At 38.5% G+C, this 18,655-nt stretch overlaps 1 protein-coding gene and 1 long non-coding RNA gene across 2 annotated transcripts in view; both read left to right on the top strand.

Annotated features, from left to right (window-relative positions):
* The window catches only part of ttc27 (tetratricopeptide repeat domain 27), a 126,775-nt gene continuing 108,120 nt past the window's right edge, over positions 1 to 18,655 (top strand). The window contains exons 1-3 of the mRNA XM_044214343.1: positions 1 to 307; positions 10,884 to 11,067; positions 16,350 to 16,473. Of these exons, the coding sequence (XP_044070278.1) occupies positions 217 to 307; positions 10,884 to 11,067; positions 16,350 to 16,473 (399 nt within the window). The 5' untranslated portion in view covers positions 1 to 216. The remainder of the gene's footprint in view (positions 308 to 10,883; positions 11,068 to 16,349; positions 16,474 to 18,655) is intronic.
* Positions 314 to 2,677, top strand: LOC122884420. The gene is made up of 3 exons (XR_006379882.1): positions 314 to 697; positions 1,366 to 1,533; positions 2,440 to 2,677. It is a non-coding gene; the product is annotated as an uncharacterized LOC122884420 (long non-coding RNA).

Below are 18,655 nucleotides of genomic sequence, written 5' to 3'. Positions count from 1 at the left end.
TGACTAGTTTTCCCACAATGCAATGCGCATCTGTCATGGCTGCTCACTGATGGCACTTGCACCACATGGATGGAATTTTAGGTTTAATCTCTGATTGAGAAATACCGACTTCGCTCATTGCTACAGCGATTAATCGTCGGCTTTGATCTGGAACTGTCCTGACTTCAGGCAGCAGCTCCTACTTCACCCTCTAGCTGGAACCAGAGGTGTTCAGTTATGCCGCTGGACGTGGAGATCCCCGTCCTCCGAGGCTTTTTAATACCCAGCGAGGCAACGGAATGGAAGCAGAATATTTTCAGCACAGCAGGTGAGACACCAGGCTGTGTTTTTATTTCACCGCGTAGCTATTAAGACCATTATGACCAGGTTATGTTTTCCGATGAGTGCTTTAGAAATGGTTACTGGGACGTTGTGGTCGCATTAGCAAAGTTACATTTAAACGCATTGGTGTCAAGGCTTTTCCTTGGTGATGAAACTCACGGTAACGGCACTGATTTAGCCATTACTGGTAATGACAGGGTTTTAATGTTATGGCAATGAAAGCTGTGGCCGCAGTTTTGCTACAGTTAAAATATATTCAAAAGAACTACTGAGCGAGCTGTTAGCAACGATTGGTTCCGTTCTCTCGTGTGTGAACGTCATGCCAGACCCTATTCAATTATTTGGTAATATTAATTGGTCTTACTCATGGGCAACAGTAAGTTAGATATCTTATGAAGTAATACTTGATAACGATTTTAAATATTGTGAGTGGCTTTGCTATAAGGCATTACACACTATACACGGATTTATGTTAATTAAAATATACTTTTGTATTTAACATTAGCTAGCTAACGTTAGCTGTAGTTAGCCAAATGCTCTGTCTTCTCTCAACATAATACTGAGGTGGGGTTTAGAGTGAAAATCTGAGCTTTTGCGAATTGAGGTTTAGACAGAGAGCTAACGTTAGCTGCATGGGAAATCTTGCTCCGCTGTTATGTCGTTTTGCATAATTTAGTTATGACAAACAAGGCAACTAGATTTTTCTGACAGACTTTATAACTGGAGTCTCTCTAACTGCCGGCGTAGTCTACACTAACACTGTTACACTATACAATGTGCTCTCTCTGTCTCAAGTGTGTGTCTCTTCTGTCAGTTAAGTTTAATGTCGGGCTGTCTGCTTTTTTTTTTAATAGTCAAACTATGGTTCTTCTCCCAAACAGCAGTCGGTGGTTGTAGCTTTAGCGCGGGTGGTTTAGGGACCACACGATTATACTGTGTTTTAGCCGTTGACTGTAGCTCGCCAAAAGAGAAGCTAAAACATCTCGATCGCCCCCTGGTGACTGGCTGCAGTATATGTCATAAACCCCGCTCCCTCCATGTTAGGATGGGACACTGAGTAACATGTTCCTGCAGACTGTGCAGTAGAGGAGGCTGCAGTTTCAGGACCGCATTTCTAGGACCCTAGTTTTTCGTGACACTGCCACCTACTGAATTGGATAACTGAGGACTGCATTTGTAGGATACATGGACAAGATGGACGATAATCAGAGTGTGAGTACTGAATGTGAATCAAGTTGTTTGTTTAACGTTAAAAACAATTCTGGTGTCTTGAATTGGACAGCAAAGTTAATGTTAGCTAGCCGAAGTGTGAGTAGCTAACTATGATATTCTTAAAGGTACAACAATCAGTCATCTGTTAGCTTATGATAGCTTGCTGCAAAACGAACTGTTACCGTATTTATATATTTGTTTAATGAAACCGTAGCGCGATTTTTGGCAAGTCTAGGTGTCTTTATATTAATTGTTGACTTAATGACTATGATAATTCATTCTAGCCCGCACATTAATTAAACTTCAAAAGATGATAAAAGCGTGTCGATATGATCTGTGTCTGTCAGCTACATTAAATCAGCAGGAGCCTACTGTCTTCAGTGTAAATGCTTGTTTAATATGCATTGTTTTACCATTTTAATTAAGTTTGAATAATCTTAGTAAAAAAAATTGTGCTGACTGCCTGTTCACCTGTACGTATTATCAGCCAGTCGCTACATTTTGACATTGTTTTGTAATGTTGGATGAGACATTTGGCATTTTTAATAGTCAGTTATTATGTAGGCCTATTCTGCAGACCATGTGTTAGATTCTATCATGTAATAGCCTATATGAAGTGATTTCATGGACACAGATTAAGCTCAATCCAGGACAGAAGATTCAAATTGTGTTTTGGTCCAGTACTAGTCTTAGGCCTAATTTATGTCTGTGAAATTTACAATGTGTCTATGCTTTAAAAGGAGTTATGATCAGTTCCTTTTGAACAGTGAATCAAAACAAGTCCCTCTCTGATTTTGTTTGTGGTGATGGATATTTGATTCAGTTTCTGGGTATTCGTAATTTACACTTACACAATAATATGATCATAAAATAATAATACTACAATTCTATGTTCTTATTTTTTAGGATATACCATTAGATTGCCGACCACAATGGCATTACCACTGCATCCACTGCCAGTCAATGCTGTCATGTAAACCGGACTTGAGTAAACACCTGTCTTCGTGCAAGGAGAAGCACCCTGTCTGTCTTTTTTTCCACTTTGGGGGTGGGGGGGTGTTGTATTGTCCTTGTTGAATCTGGTTTATATATTGTGGCTTGTTATTGTTTATTGTATCCATAAAAAACAGTATATAATCTTGAATCTGACCCCAGAGTTGTTCTTGTCTTGCGTCTCTTTCAAATGTCTAGTTGAGCTCTAGTGACTGCAAAGGCCATAGCATATGATTCCATCTTTATTTCACCTGATAATAAGCTAAATTATGCTAGTTACACAAATTGCCCAACATGCAACTCTTAGCAACCAAGTTGAATTGCTAGACAGAAAGTAGTATTTGGGTAGAATACTTCCTTGGTTACACTTTTGTGGTTATCCAATTCGCTAGATGGTGCTGTTGTGAAAAACTAGGGTCCTAGAAATGCGTTCTGAGAAACTGCACCGTCCTCTACTGCAGGAACATAGTATTGGGGGACATGGGCCAAACAAATACATATAAGTACATGTCAAATAAATTTTTCCCAAAGATGGTTTCTGTCATTTTATGTAGTTCTTATCACGCTGATGTAATTTCAAGTGGTCATTTTTCTGATAAGTTGGGTTTGAATTAGTTATTTGGTGCTATTAAAAATGGGGTTTCACGTCATGATTGACAGCTGAGCCCTGCCAGCTGGGTGTATTGGCGGGACCTCGAAACTACGGTTCCAACCCCGATCAATACTGCGCAGACTCTGGCGTCAAATGATGTCACCAGCGCAAGAAACCTATTGCAGAAGCCATCAGCAAGGGAAGCTGCAGCCAAGCACGCACCACCACCCGAGCAATTGCTTTGTAAAGGCAGGAGAGCATCCACCCGTAGGACATAGGCGTGCAGCAGGGATCCTGGCGACCACTCAGGACTGGCAGCTCTCGGTGGACCTGGAGAAACAGCTATATTTTTCAACTGGCCATAAAACTGCTGGTCTTTAATCGATTCTATTTTCATACAATGAGTTCTGACCACAAATGAGCAGGTCCTATTTGTCGAGTACCTGCGGCAAACACTGTAGCTCATTGTATTGGCTTTGCTGTCATAAAAAGCCAATCTCTCCTCACCCCCTTATCTGTGAAGAGCCACTTCTTTTTTACTTTTAACTATACTTCCATCATGCTCTTCATTTTTCCTTTTACGTTGATCTACTCCGGGAATGTGCCACAACATTCTTGTAGACTCTCTTTACGGTTGGCAGTGAGGGTCAAAGAATTGGGATACAATTATTGACGGTCATACGTTGCATGCCTCCACCAGTGTGCAGAGTCGTTGTAGTGAAGTAGGCCTATTTCAGTAACCTGCCAATGGCGGCTGACCTCCATTTTATTTTATTCGCCAACGTAGATTTTTACTTGCAGTTGGCGAGTGGTGGGTGCTAATTTTGGACCCTGCTAATACACCCCGCTCTTTTTAAAAGTTGCATACTGTAAATTCTCAATTAGTGGCCGTTCATTTACCTCAAATGCAGAGGGAACCAGGCTTTTATTTGAAACAGGCTTATATTAGATAGAGGCCTTTATCTTAATTCACCCTGCTTCTTACAGTTACTTCATCTTCTCCATCTGTTGCCTGACAGATTTAGTAAAATGTACATTTCAGCAACACTAATTCCATCAGCACAACAACAGAATCATGTCTGCTCTGTTGCTCTGAATTTCTCTTCTCGAACATTAATACTGTTTTCATCTCCTCCATCATTTTCAGGTCACTGTTAAGCTTCTGTCAGTAAAAATTAATACTTCTTGCAGACATTTTTCACATTAAAAGTCTTCCAGTGGCTCATTAAGCATAATCTCTCCATTTCCTGGTAGACTTTTACCAGGACCTGCAGTAAGTGTTCGATTTCATTGATGGTAGCTTAACTGCAATTTAAATAAAAACAAAAAAAAAACCCGGCAAGGTGGAACACATTGGAAATAATTACTGAATGAGAACAGTGTTTGTATCAAAAAGAGAAACTCAGAGCGGCAGATTGGTGAGTATGACATGACTCTGTGGTTGTACTGATGGAATTAGTACATGCTTTTGAGAATTTACAGTAAGTTAAATGGAGATCACTTGTGTCTAAGGCATCAAGGTGTGACAAGTGATTTTAAGTTATTTACATTTACATCTGTTTGTCAATTTCCTGGCAGAAAGTGCATCATGAATCATTATTGTCATATTGCCTAAACCTACTACCATATCAGCCTGGTGGCAAAATGGAGATGTTTTGATGTCATTTTGTTTCTGTCCCCCCGCCCCCAAAAGCTGTATTTTTGTCAGAGGAAAAGCCTCTAAAATGGCATGCAGATGATCAGAAGACAATAAAACTCTGGATTAAACCCATTGATTAAACTCATCACATTCAGTGGAAGGAGAAACCACAAGATTGTTACATTTTCAGTTGAAAACTAGCTCGTTCACAGTATAGAAATTGCCATGCCTGTCAGAAATATTCCTGATTGTTCATCTTGGATCTATATTGCTATATTACCTTATTAACTGCAGCTCATTGACTGAACTTTTATGAATTATGGACTAATTTGAGGGCTTGTGCCTTTTTTTTTTCCATAATTGCTGCCATTTCATTGGCAGACCTGAAGAATAGTTGAAATGTCATTAAACATTTGGCCGTACCTCAGGATTTCATTTTCTCCCTCATAAAACCAGAGCCCTTCCTTCCTCGACCTCTCCCTCCCTTCTCACTGTGCTCTTATGGCAGCTCCTGAGCTTCATTAGATCAGAGAGAGTAAACGAGAGAGAGCGTGATGGTAACTGCACTCAGAGCAGGAACGGTTAACACTATGCTTAAGTTACTTCATTAAGCAGATTATATGATTATAAAAAGTATTTTAAATACTAGTCATAGCGATAAACAACTCTTATTAGCTCTTTACTTGCGTAGCTTATATTGCACTTCCAGTAACAAGATTTGAGTTTTTTTGGGGGGGGCTTTTAAATCACAATTTTACGATGGTAGAGGGTTGAGCGGTTGATGGCTGTCAGCCATTGGCGATGGATGATGGCATCATTAATTGCCCAACCCCAGTTTAAACCCCTCTCTCCAGCTCTTGTTTTTCATTTTTCACACACGTTAACTCTAAATCACTGCAACAAAGTGCATTATTTGGGGACTCTGGCAGAAGAGTGACTTATTTGTCCAATAGGAAATTCTGTGTCGCCATTAATAACTTCATGTCAACCTTTTCCAGTATTAACTACAGTGTGCCACAAGGTTCAATTCTGGGACCAAAACTGTTCTCCTTATATATGTTGCCCTTAGGTGATTACATCCGCAGACATGGTATTTCTTTTCATTGTTATGCGGATGACGCACAGTTGTACTCCCCTGTCAAGCCTACTGACCTTAGTATGCTGAGTTCTGTCTGACATAAAAAATTGGATGTTGATAAATTTTCTTCAGCTCAACTCAAATACAACTGAAATCCTTGTTATTGGGCCACAACACATCACTAAACAAATACTGCCATCTACTGGTAACCTGTCACAACATATCAAGCCTGTAGCAAGAAATCTTGGTGTCCTGTTTGATAGCTATTTATGTTTTGAGCAGCCTATCACTAAGCTTGTCCAATCATGTTTTTATCATCTCAGAATTATTGCAAAAATATTTTAAATTTTAGTGATGCAGAAACTGTTGTGTGCATGCTTATATAACCACGCCTTGATTATTTAACATTCTGTTCACTTGTTTTAATCAAAAAACTTTGACTGCAGAGTGTACAGAACTCAGCTGCTCGGCTTTTAACCAGGACCAAGAGGTTTGATCACATCACACCTGTTTTAGCCTCTTTACATTGGCTCCCTGTTTGTTTTAGGATTGATTTTAAGATCTTATCAATTACTTTTAAGGCTCTTCATGGCTTAGCTCCAGATTATATTTTAGACCTTTTTAATCCCTTATGAACCTTTTACGTAGTTTGAGAACTTCAGGCAGGGGACTTCTCTGTTCCTGAGTCCAGGATGAAAACTAAGGGGGACAGAGCTTTACCTGAGCTGTCTATTTGTTTTTTATGTATTTTATCATTCACTGTGCTATTTTATTTCTCTTTCTGTGAATCACTCTGTACTTTGTTTTGATAAGTGCTCTATAAATAAAGAGAGGTGAGTGAGAGTTCACTCTCACTGCTCTTGTAGCATTGTTTTCGACCGCAGCAGGCCGCTGTTTTCAGTGAAAATGCTCTGAAACACCCACTGTACATTAATTGCCAAAAAATCAGTTATTGCAGGTTTGACTATCAGATTATTTCTTATTGTTAATTGCAGGATAACCAAGGCTTTACTTTGCTTTTGACAGTTACAAAAAACACCAGTTGATGTAGTTTGTTACCTGAAGTCCGACACCACCCCTCTTCTTCACAGCTCAGTAGCCTTTATGAGCTGCAATCTCACTTTGAGACATTTTGATATATTGAAAGTCAACAGGATGGAAGGTGGTGCAACGCATTTCCTTCCTTGGTTGATAAAAAATAAAACTCAACAGCCACTGTAAAGGAAAGATTTTGGCATCAGAGATGGTGTTTGTAATAAGTGTAAATGCTGTTTACGAAGCTGCGCCAGTCAGCTGGAAATTGTTTGCATTCCTTAAACAGCAAAAGATTCAATTTAGTTTTAGCATTCCGAGTTGTCTGGAGATTGGCTGAACGTTATTCTCTTGGATTAACAGATGGTTTTTAGAATAGGAAAGACAATTGTGGAGGAACGTTGAAGCTGACATTGTTTATCTGGCATGACGCATCTTTTGTCAGTACTCAGTCTTATTTTGTGTGTATGTATAAGGACTGTCATGGAGACAATTTGGACTGTTTCTCAAGTTAGCCAGGGTTCGTTATGCAGCTCAGAACACCAGCTACTTCACTCTCCTTTCTCTGTTCTCTCCACCGGGGAACACAAAGCAATCAATGCTAATGAGCCAAGCCAGTCTCCCTTCTCAAATAAAAAGCTAATGAAAGGCAGGGAGATGTTGAACGGAGCACACAAGCAACACAATTATTTCTGGTTGGGAAGCAGTGGCACAGTAGCCGTCCCAGGGTGTCTGCGGGGTCTTAAAGTATTAAAAGTGGATCGATTTAGCTACAATTAAGGCCCTTTAAAAAGACTTAAATGCCATTTTCAGAGGTATTAAATTTTGTAGCTCTTTTTCAAAATGTATCAGGGTTGTGATTTTTTTTTCCAGATTTATACAGAATTCCGGATTTTCTGACCTGAAAATGTGACCCACGTGGATCATGCAGATGCAGATCCGTTAAATATTTTATGGTCGCACTAGCTTCTCTGTCCTCTCCTCTGCGTTTGACCGAGGGCGGGGCTCAGCTCATACACACACACACACAAACACACAGAGTGGACAGCAGAGCAGATAGGCCGCGGTGGAGACAGTGAACCAGGGAAGTGAAGGTAACATTACTCGAGTAAAGAGTAGAAAAGGTCGAAAAGCGATTTTACCACCTGCCTTGCCCGCAGTTGTTAGAACCACAGCATGCTTGTTAAGCTAATAGCTAATTGTTACGAACAAGCTAAAATGAAAGCTACCTGTATGTAGCGTAAGTGTGTTTGCCACGAATCTTAAAATTTGGCAAATTCTTGTAAACTCAGCTGCTGGCTAAGACAGCAGCCCCCCCTCCACATCAGCTCCTCCTCTCTCTATAAGCTGTACCTGCACCACAGGGAGGAGGACAGAGTCCTATCCGTCCTTCCTCCTCCTGACTGATGTCTGCGTTCGAAATTCTTTCTAAACTTCACTCAGTATTTTGATGTCAGGAATATTAGGCTATTTATTTTACTGACATTTTTGTTTCCAGTGAGATATTGAGTGAATATTGTGACTTTGCTGTTTTGAACTTTACTGTTGCTGTTCTAGAAACAATATTTAGTTATATTTAAAACATAAATAAATTCTAATCCTGTCATGAATTTATTCTTTGAAAAAAGATAATTAAAAAAAACCCCAATTATTGAGTAAAGAAAGAGAACCGTTAAGAGTATTGATGAATAACCGGACTGATAACAGTATGGACAAGATAAAGATACAATCCTAACGATACCCACCCCTACAGGTGGTTAGTGGCTTCACCCTGACTTTGGGACTATAAACGTTGTTTAACAAATGTCAGTGTAATGTGACTACAACCTGTATTTTTGACCTTATTTTGTTTTATTTTTTAAAATATGGTAATGATGATAGTCTAAAATTATGGGAAAATGCAGTTTTTAGTCAAATAACATCAAATGTTCTTGGGAGGACACCCAAACCCGCCAAACCCAAGCCAATCACCGTGTTCTTCGATTTAGCAGCTACAACAGTATGTGGTGGTGAAGTCAAGCGTGTCGTATTTGACGGAGTTGGCAGTTCAGCGTGCAGAGAGGCCATCAAAATGTTTGAAAGTATGGTTATACTACACGCCTGTGACGTCTGATAAAAATAAATGCATAAAATGCGGAAGGATTATTTCAGGAAAAACTGGGAATACTAGTAACATGATAAAGGACCTCATCAAGAATGGAGAAAACTTGAGGGTGGGCAGCTGCACCGTGTTCGCGAAAAGATATTGAATGAAATACTCTATTGGTATTGGTATCACTTCAAGGGTACTGGTATTTGTACTGGTATCATAATTTTTTAAATGATACCCTGCTCTAATTAACAAAGCAGTTTTTTTCACTACACTAGATTAAAGACGAACACCACTTAATCATTGTTTTGACATACAACAAGATAACTTCTGTTATGAATTGGCACTATATAGATAACTGAATTGAACAATAAATTATATCACAGAAGGACCACTGATGATCCTAACTGCTGCATCTCAGGGTTAATAACTCAAATGGTGTGACCCCAGGAAAACATTGATAATTCATCATAATTATAAAACTGAGTATTTACTTTAAAAATTATGTTTGAAAAATTCACACCAAGGCCATGTGCTTACATAGGTGTCCACAGTAATGCCTGTCAAAGTTGATTTAAAATTGAATTGTCTTGAAATAGGTGTAATCTGTTTCACAGATAATAATAATAATAATAATAATAATAATAATAATTAATAACAATGAATAAATAGTTATTTTTAATTTTTTACATAATTTGTCAAAGATTATTTAGAAAACAGGTTTTCAGCATATGTCCTGCACAGTATTGCAAAAACCCATACATTTTTTCATTTGGAGATAATCCAAATAAAATCTATTATCATGTGATATTTTAAAATGAAGCAATTATTTTCATGAGTGCACTTACTTACACTCTAGGTGGATAAAATATTTAGTATTTATCATTCTTTTGTGGTTACACCACTTGACATTTTCAGGCGCATTCAGTCTTACCTTTTGTAAAAAATGGTGCAAATGTCATTTCAAATTATGAAACCAACATAAATAGAAAATGTAAATTTTAACAAACCAGATGCATGCTTTTAAAACAAGTTCTTAAAAGATTATGAATTGCTCATCTTGTCAACCCTTATTTGTCACTGACCCATATTCCAACACTCCACTAATGCAGCTTCCTATATTGTCATTTGTCAGTGCATTTTTTTGTACACATGTTGAAATAAGTGCAATGACTGCAAGACAGGTTTGTGAGCTTGCAGTGCCTGCTCTGTGCTCTAGATGATAACTAATCCAGCCATTTTAACCTGTTTTAAATGTCATTAAAGCAAATGGCAGACGGCAGTTTTTGGCAGATGAAGTTATTGCTGTTCAAAGGGGTCACACCAGGCACCGAAAGCAAAGGTTCATGTTGGATAATTTTGCTCAATAAAAAATGAAAACACTAAAATGTTTTGTGTTATTGTTTTTTTATGTATTTTATCATTCACTGGTATTTTATTTCTCTTTCTGTGAAGCACTTTGTACTTTGTTTTGTGCTCTATAAATAATAATAATAATATATATTTTTTAATTATTTTGTTTAACTCTTTGTGTATTTTTAGGACTCAGGAATACAGACAATTCTAAAGGGTTCACAAACTTTCTAGCAGCACTCTAAAATTTGAGAACATTTAGTATTAATAACACAATACCAAGATTTTGATCGTTTGGCACTGGGATCTATTTATTGAGATCTGCATTCTTCTGATTAATAGGGTTGAAATGCATTCACTCCGAGTCAGTTTACATTCATTTTAATTCATTCAATTTTTATGTGACACAGTTCACAAAATTCCCCTGCAACATTTACATTTTCAGGCATTTCTGTGAGTTTGTTAGTTGCCACTGTTTTAATGACATTGTTTTCATGTGGTCATATCACTGTAGAGTGAGTTAACACTACCAAACTTGCTTAATGTGAACTCACTGTAACCTGTGTTCTTCCAGAGGCAGGCTCTCTGCTGGAGTCCTTGATGGAGGGGGACTTTGAGGCAGTTCTGCTGAGCCCCCTGGTGTTAGCTATGCTCACTGGAGATGGCAGCTGCAGCGAGGGGGAGGACATTGAGGCCTACCTAGAGAGACGGGTCCTACTGTACCTGACTTGTGCCACAAATCATGACCAGACCAACAGGTAATACAGCAGGGAAGTACAACAGCCATCAAATCAACTAGATGATTTCTCAAATTTGAGATGTAGCAGCTGGTAGATTCAGAACTTCTGTCAAACATCTTGTATTGTTTACTGTTTACTGCAATGTTTCTGCTGTATAATTTGAAGATTTATTGAATTTTATAACAAGAATATCCAGCAACAAAAACACACACACACACACACACACACAAAAACAACCCAAAAAACCCCCATAGAACAGGCAGATAAGCAAACAGACATTGATATAAAAAAGGCAGTTATTTGGTTACAATAATGCACTGGGTATTAGTACATGGCAGCAATTACATATGAACTGTACCAGACCATCAGATTCTTGTCAAGGTAATGTTGCTCCCTCTGGTCATATACCTAAAGCTGTCCCATTGGTCTTCAACCATATAATTTTTCGAGTTCAATCTTCCAGCATCTTTTTACATGCAACTATTTCCATCATTTGTTCCCTCCACATTTACAGTGCAGGAGTTTGAGGTTCTTTCCATCTTAGAATCAACCAAGCACATGTTATTAAGCCAGTTGTTAATACTCTTAAATGCAAATTTACTTAACTGTGGCACTACAGTTTTGTCCCCAAGGAGACACAGCCTTGGTGATTTTGGCAATTCACATTCTAACCTTTCATCCATATATTCCAGAACATTCCTCCATGAAAAACCATGGAACATTTCCATTTCCGCATGTACCGTTTTCTGTTTTACATTTCCAACATAAACTGTCTTTAATTAGCAGGAGAAGTAAGTTCTAGTTCAATCCAATCAGATTTAGAATTTGTTCTGTCCCAGTGTCTGGCAAGCTTAGCCACTTCAAAATAAATACTTTAATATTTTATGTTTGCTAATGATAGGCTTCCTTCCTTCTTTGCCTAGCAGAGCCTGTCCATATGAATTCTAGGCTTTCTTCCATCCTAAAGAAAGTGTTTTATCATTGTTATATCTTAGTAGTAGTAGTAGTTGTTGTGGACTACATATTGGTATCATTGGTATTGGTAGGTAATTTATCTGTGGGACTATAACCATTTTGTGTTCACTTTCCCCGATAACGTCAAGCGCCACTTATTCCAATTTTCCAGGTTAACTTTAATTTTATAATAGTGTTTCCATATTAGTGGTAATAATTTCTCCTATATCTGGGTTCAATTCTATCCCCAAATATGTCATACCTTTTAAAAAACATTTAAAATGAAATGAAGATAGTAGGTTAGAGTAAGTTTGAGACACCAGCATAGCTTCTCATTTGTGGCAATTAATTTTGTAACCAGATACTTTGGAATATGCTTCAGTAACTTCTTAAAGCACTGATGTAGAGTTAACTGGTTCTTGACTCAGTACCAAAATGTCAACATAAAGAAATAATTCCCTGTTCCCTGCCGCCTCTAATAACTCGTTTTAATTCTTGGCTGCTCTCTCAATGTGGCTAGTGGTTCGAGGAAAACTGTGAACAGGAGTGGACTGAGACTGCATCCTTGACAAGTTGATCTGGAAATATTAAAGAATGGAGATATTATTCCATTAGTCAAACTGCAGCCCCAAAAAAAATATTTTATCCAATAACAAAAAATATCACCAAACCTGAATTTTGACAGTGCATCATATAAGAAAGCCCATTCTACCCTGTCAAAAGCTTTTTGGGTGTCGCGTGATAGGGCTGACACAGGGCATGGGTTTGTTCTATTCATCCATATTAGATGTAATAGTATCCCCATGTAATCGGTTGATGACCTTTTTTTTTTTTTATTGACAGATTTTTCTAAATTTGTCTTTGTATTGATATTACCAAGTGTTTCTTCAACTTAACGATTTCTTTTCCAATAGTTGTACTTTCTCTTTGCTTTTTTTTCTTCCATGAACTGTAAGCTATACTTTTTCCCCTAATAAATGCTTTGAGTGTGTCCCAAACAGAAGCAAGCCTTTCTGTTGTGACAGAGTCAACAATTGAACCAGAAATCATAAAATAATCTATTTGTGAGTTCTGTGAGAATGAGAGTAGAATGTGTATTCCCTTTCCCAAGGGTTTGTCAGTCAATCTATTAAGCCACATGTAAACCTGAGGTTGGCTGGGTGTGCCAGCGTGTTTCACCTGGTGCTCCCACAGGGTTTTCATTATCTGGGAGAACCATCTCCGCTGGTCTGAGCGCTCCTTTACATATCTTCTTAGATAGAGTACAGTCCTTCCATCGTATTCCCCTCGGTTTCTTCACAGCTGCCATAACTTTGTTGGACTGTGTAACGCAGAAATTTCACCAGTATCATACGTGGTGGCCGGTTGTCATCTGGATGCGGTCCCAAACTTCTTTGGCTCCTTTCGATCTCGTACTCAACCCCCGTTATCCCTAGACCATCGGACAGTATTTTCTTGATGTAGTCATTCAATCCACTCCCTGCTTCCTTTCCTTTTTTTAATCCAATCAGCCTGACTTTGTTTCCTCTCTTTTGGTTTTCCCGACCTTCAGCTCGGCTCCAAAGTTGTTCCGCTGGCTTTGCCAGTCCCTTGTTTTTGTTAACCATATTAGCAGTGTAGCGGCTCTCTGCCTCTTCTAGTCCTGTTTGTAATGCACTCACTGTGTTCTTCAGCTCTGTTGGGTCAGACTTAGGGTGGGTTCACACCAGCCTTGTTTAGTCCGATTGAACCGAACTCTGGAGTGTTTATCCCGTTGGTGCGGCTCTCTCTCGGAGCTAGATCAAATGAATGATTCGTAATTGATATGCTATTCGATAGCCTAATTTTTATACAAGTAATATTCATACTGGTTTAAATAAACAATTTGATAGTATTTCCCATCTTTGCTGAGCAAGAGTTTTGTGCGAAAGGAATTAAAGGCCTGTCCCAAATATAGGCAGATTGAGTTCAGTGATTTGAAGCAAATAAAAGTCCAGGCTATTGAAGTTTTACGGTATACAATACAGTATATATGGAGGGGTTTGTTGTCTTTTTACCCACCAACTGTATGACCAGTAATTGACTGACATTTCCACTACATGGCTTTTGTTTACAATTTCTGGACCGTTTGTGTTTTGCCTTTGTGAAAGCAAACCATACCAGGTGGAAAATAGAAACGATGTATCATCGTCGCATTGGTTTGATTCAGGAACTGGACCTTTAGCTGTGAACCCACCCTTAATTATTGACACATCATTTGCCTCTCCATTAAAAGTAGCACTAATCTTAGCAATTTCTGCCAAGAGGTCCTCAATAATGGTCTTCTGGATTGCTTCTGGGCTAGCAGCGTTAGCTTCCATAATGGCAGTAGTTTTCCAGCAAGTCTACACACTTTGCCTCGTCTGGTTGATTGTCGAGCCTGAGCCTGTATTATTCTGCGTAACTGCGTTATTATAGCGAGGTTGTAAAAGCTTGTCGGTCGGGGTCTGGAGCATATCTAAAGCGGCACCATTCCCTAGGTCTTTCCCATGTGACTGCTGTAACTTAACCATCAAAGGTTTTGAGCTATATTGGCAATGATCCTTCACACTGGGAGCCAGGTGCTTTTCATCCAGTCCTTTAGGGGGAAATAGCAAAGTTGGTAAATGTTAAGTCACCATGATGATCTGTCCATGAATCGGAGCTGAAAACTTAATTCTTATCTCTTGGGTTGAGTATGAATTTTTTTTCCCTGGTGCAGTTCACATCTGTGTATAACGTAGTCATTGAGTGGCAAGTTTCCCTGTGTGGGATTGTGAAGAAACATCAGCACATAACCTAGCTTCCCTCAATGTAACTGAAATTAAATTGTATGTTTTTTTGTTTTGTTCCATAGCATAAATATCTCTAAAAATCTAGGGGTACAGTGTCTTATTTTCTCCAGCCTTATACAATTCAGCGCCTCCTTGAATTCAATCTGTGTTTAAAATATTGTAGTCCAATATTGAAATAATTGGGGACAAGTCCAGAGCAGATGTAAAAGATCAGCAGGTGAGCCCTTGCATCTGCATCCTAGTGGTTACAGAATATCTTTGCTAATTTGGCTTTAGTATAATGGACTAAATAGAATTTTGCATTGGAGTTGCCCATGGCGTGCACAGGTAGAGCATGAAGTGTACCAGGTCAAACGTGTTTTCATTTATCATCGGTAAGCTTTGTGCCCAAGTCTTCTTACACCTTAAGAGGCTACATTGGTGAGGTCATGTTGCTTCAGGTACCAAGTTATGGAATATGATCCAGGAGGTCCAGTTTGAGGCTTATCACACAATTCAAAACACTGCTCAGTGGTTTATGATATTATAAGGAAGGATTCTAGAATTGGAACGTGATCCCAGCAGCAATAATTACTCAGCTTGCTGAATGAGCTCCCAAACAAGCAAGATAGCTAATTAGCTAGTTAGATGTCATATATTGTGCAGCTTAAAAAGTTACCTGCTAATGCAATTTACGTCAAATTAGTTGCTAAATGGTGCGGCCGTTATTTTTTGTCTTTTGCTTGTAAGCTACAGTTACTGGTGTAAGTTTGTTTACCTTGTCTTTCTGTGCCCCTGCCATATCAGCTGTCAAAGACATACATGCCTACTTAAAGGCTTGGAGAGTAAAGGAGCATCTTTTTTTCTACAAACATAAAATAAAATAAATTTAATTAAAAAAACTTTCAATTTAAAAATCACTTTGACATGATTTTTAACAGCAGGGATAACTAATTGTGATTTCAGTAAAATCCTCTTAATAACAATAAATAGGTAAATAAGAGTGTATAATTGTGAGCTGCAGAAGTGAGCCCACTACCTGAAATCTCCACATAGAACTGATGAGGTGGGTTTTGGATTGGAAGTAGTTGAGCTTAGCACAAAGCTGTTCTCAAGGGTGATTGTTCATTCTCCTTCACAGCCTCTATTCCTGTTGTCATGAATTATTAATTTTTAATAAGGACAGCTTAACATCTCCCTCGCTCTCGGGGGATAACTGTCTGTGAGTAAATGTTGAATGCAGCACATATTGCTCCTCCTCGTCTCCCCTCTTCACGATAGGATCCTTTTCCTCTCTTCTATCACCTTCCATCACTTTCTCAGCTTAATAGAAAGGCAGCAAATCATGTCGCCGGTCGTTGCCTGTTTTATAACCCTCTAATTGCCCGGAGAGTGAGGTGCAGCTAGCAAAGACTGTTGTCACTGTGCCTTTCTAGAAACTTATGTAAGCATCTGTCAATACCATAGAATGTTTTTCTATATTCTGAAAACCTTTAAGTATCTTTAGATATCATCTGTTCTCTCCAGTGTTTCTGTCCATGAAGTCCAGTGTATGTCTTGTCTCTCCTGCTGCAGGCAGCTGGCAGTGATGGCCCTGGCAGTCTCGTGCCTCCACATGTTTTCCCAGAGTAACTGGACTGGTCCTGCAGTCTCCATCCGTATCTCTGACCTGCTGCCCCCGGCCCTGCTCTCCTCTCAGGTATGATACCATCTCTCTCTCCTGCTTTTGTGTCATGTATCAAGGATAGATTTACTGTAATAGAATTGTTAATGTAAAAATACATTAAAAGTCATTAACTGAAATCATGTTGATTAACCAAAATGTTCAAACTATTTTTTGTCTGTCATATTTACTCAGGGAGTCTTGTCATAATGAATGAATAAAGGACTGGAGAAATACAAGTGCTCCAAAAAATATTTCTAGTCACTTAAAATTCAATGTGAACATACATTGAACACATTATGGTAACATTTCCTATGAAGCCCATATCTATAACGCATTCAAATCCATTATAAACATATTTAGAATGTGTTATACTTGCTTATAGCAATGTATAAGTAGTTATAAGCACTCATAAATATTCATAATGCTTTATAACAATCATAACATTGTAAAGCATTTTAGAATTATTTATATGGTCAAGTATCATAATACTTAAAATTGCTGGTCACTCACAAACATTTTTTTTTGGCAAAGATCATAGTGTATTATAATTCTCATAGTTTTAATACATTATAATGTGTTATATTTGGAGCCTGACCAATATGGGATTTTTGAGACCAATACTGATTTTAGACGGGAAACAGTCACTGACATGACGGACGGTATAGTGAATTTTTGAGCTGGAATGAAAATTTAATGTCCACCGATATGCCTATGCAAAGGTACTCAGAAGGCTGCTTTCTTAACCCTCAAAGACCTAGACAAACAAATAATTTAACATGTGCGTTGTCAACAAATACTAGAAATGAACACTAAGAAAATATGAAGAAATAAAAATAAAATAAATAGCTAAATAAACATCAGTACTGTGTGTTCAGTATCAGGCAATTGCTTAAGTAGAAAATGGCATGGAAATTTCTCAAGTACAAGTTGCCTACCTCTAAATTGTACTAAAGTACAGTACTAAATGTACTTAGTTACATTCCACCACTGCTCTCTACTAAACCACATATTCTCTAACTTACTCTATCAAGATTCATTCTACAGCTTTGTTCTGATTCTGAACCATTATTTCAGTGGATTGAACTCTAATCAGAAACGCTTTTTTCTTGTTCATCAAAACATGTCATCTTTAGCATGTTTCGCTGTTAATGTAACGATCACAAACATTAACTCATGGTTTGCTGCTGCCGAGTCGAGAGATAAACAGCACCTCTGCTATAAACGTTCAGGGGAAATGTTCAATGTATCCGGTTAAAAAACAGGCTCCGGTGACTCCAATATAGGGACATTATTTATTTACTTTCCAGCATTGCATCTCACCAACTAGGTAACAACGTAGCATGAAGTCAAACACTCAACAGACTCAAACCACCACTGCACCGTTGTCTGCTGAGCTGCAGAATGATGAAGAGAATGCTCTGATACTTAGCTTTCAATCTGCTACTGACTTCCAAACTATAGCTGGCTAGCTACCTCGCTAACACAGCAAACAGTTGTGATTAGCATGAGTGATGTGACGGTTGTCAGGGACAGGAGCATATTAGTTATATTGAAAAGGGAAAATGATGGGTTTATTGTTTATTAACTTTCCAGCAATGTATTTCATAAACTACTTAGCAATTTACTGTGAACCGCTTTGACTCCACTACGTCGGCTCAGCTGTGCACACGGCACTCTACTACATGTGCTTCGCAGTGCTGAGAGTATTGTAGCAATAGTGACGGCTCACATTTCCCAGCATGTACTGCCTTGTGCTGAAAGCAGTTTAAGTTAGCTGTCTTATGTTCCATAATGTAAATGTTACGTTTTGTTAGTGTTTGTAATGTGTCTGAAACTGGTTTGTTTGAAAATTGACCACCACAGGGCTCCGGTCAGAGAACAGAATCATCAGTCTTTACTTGCAGAATGGAAATAGTACAAGTAGCACAACTGGTACAGCATAGCAGTGCATACAAGAAACAAATGCATGCATATCTGAGTTGTTACTGATAGCCAGCATTAACTAAAATCATTTAAGAACTGTAAAATGAGGTTGGCATACTCTCTGTTTGAATCACTAAACAACTGTTGCAGTAACCACTATTGCTACAATATCACACTGAAACAACGTTAACTGTGTTCACAGAAATACAGGGCAAGCTAGCTAGGCTAGCCAGTTAGTGTTAAACTTAGTGAGGCTAATAACCGAACAGGCTAATTACTGAAACGAGTCTTT

Source organism: Siniperca chuatsi, linkage group LG11 (assembly GCF_020085105.1).
Source record: "Siniperca chuatsi isolate FFG_IHB_CAS linkage group LG11, ASM2008510v1, whole genome shotgun sequence".
Classification (NCBI taxonomy): domain Eukaryota; kingdom Metazoa; phylum Chordata; class Actinopteri; order Centrarchiformes; family Sinipercidae; genus Siniperca; species Siniperca chuatsi.
Note: the sequence above shows the minus strand (reverse complement) of the source record. Positions and strands in the feature narration are given on the sequence as shown.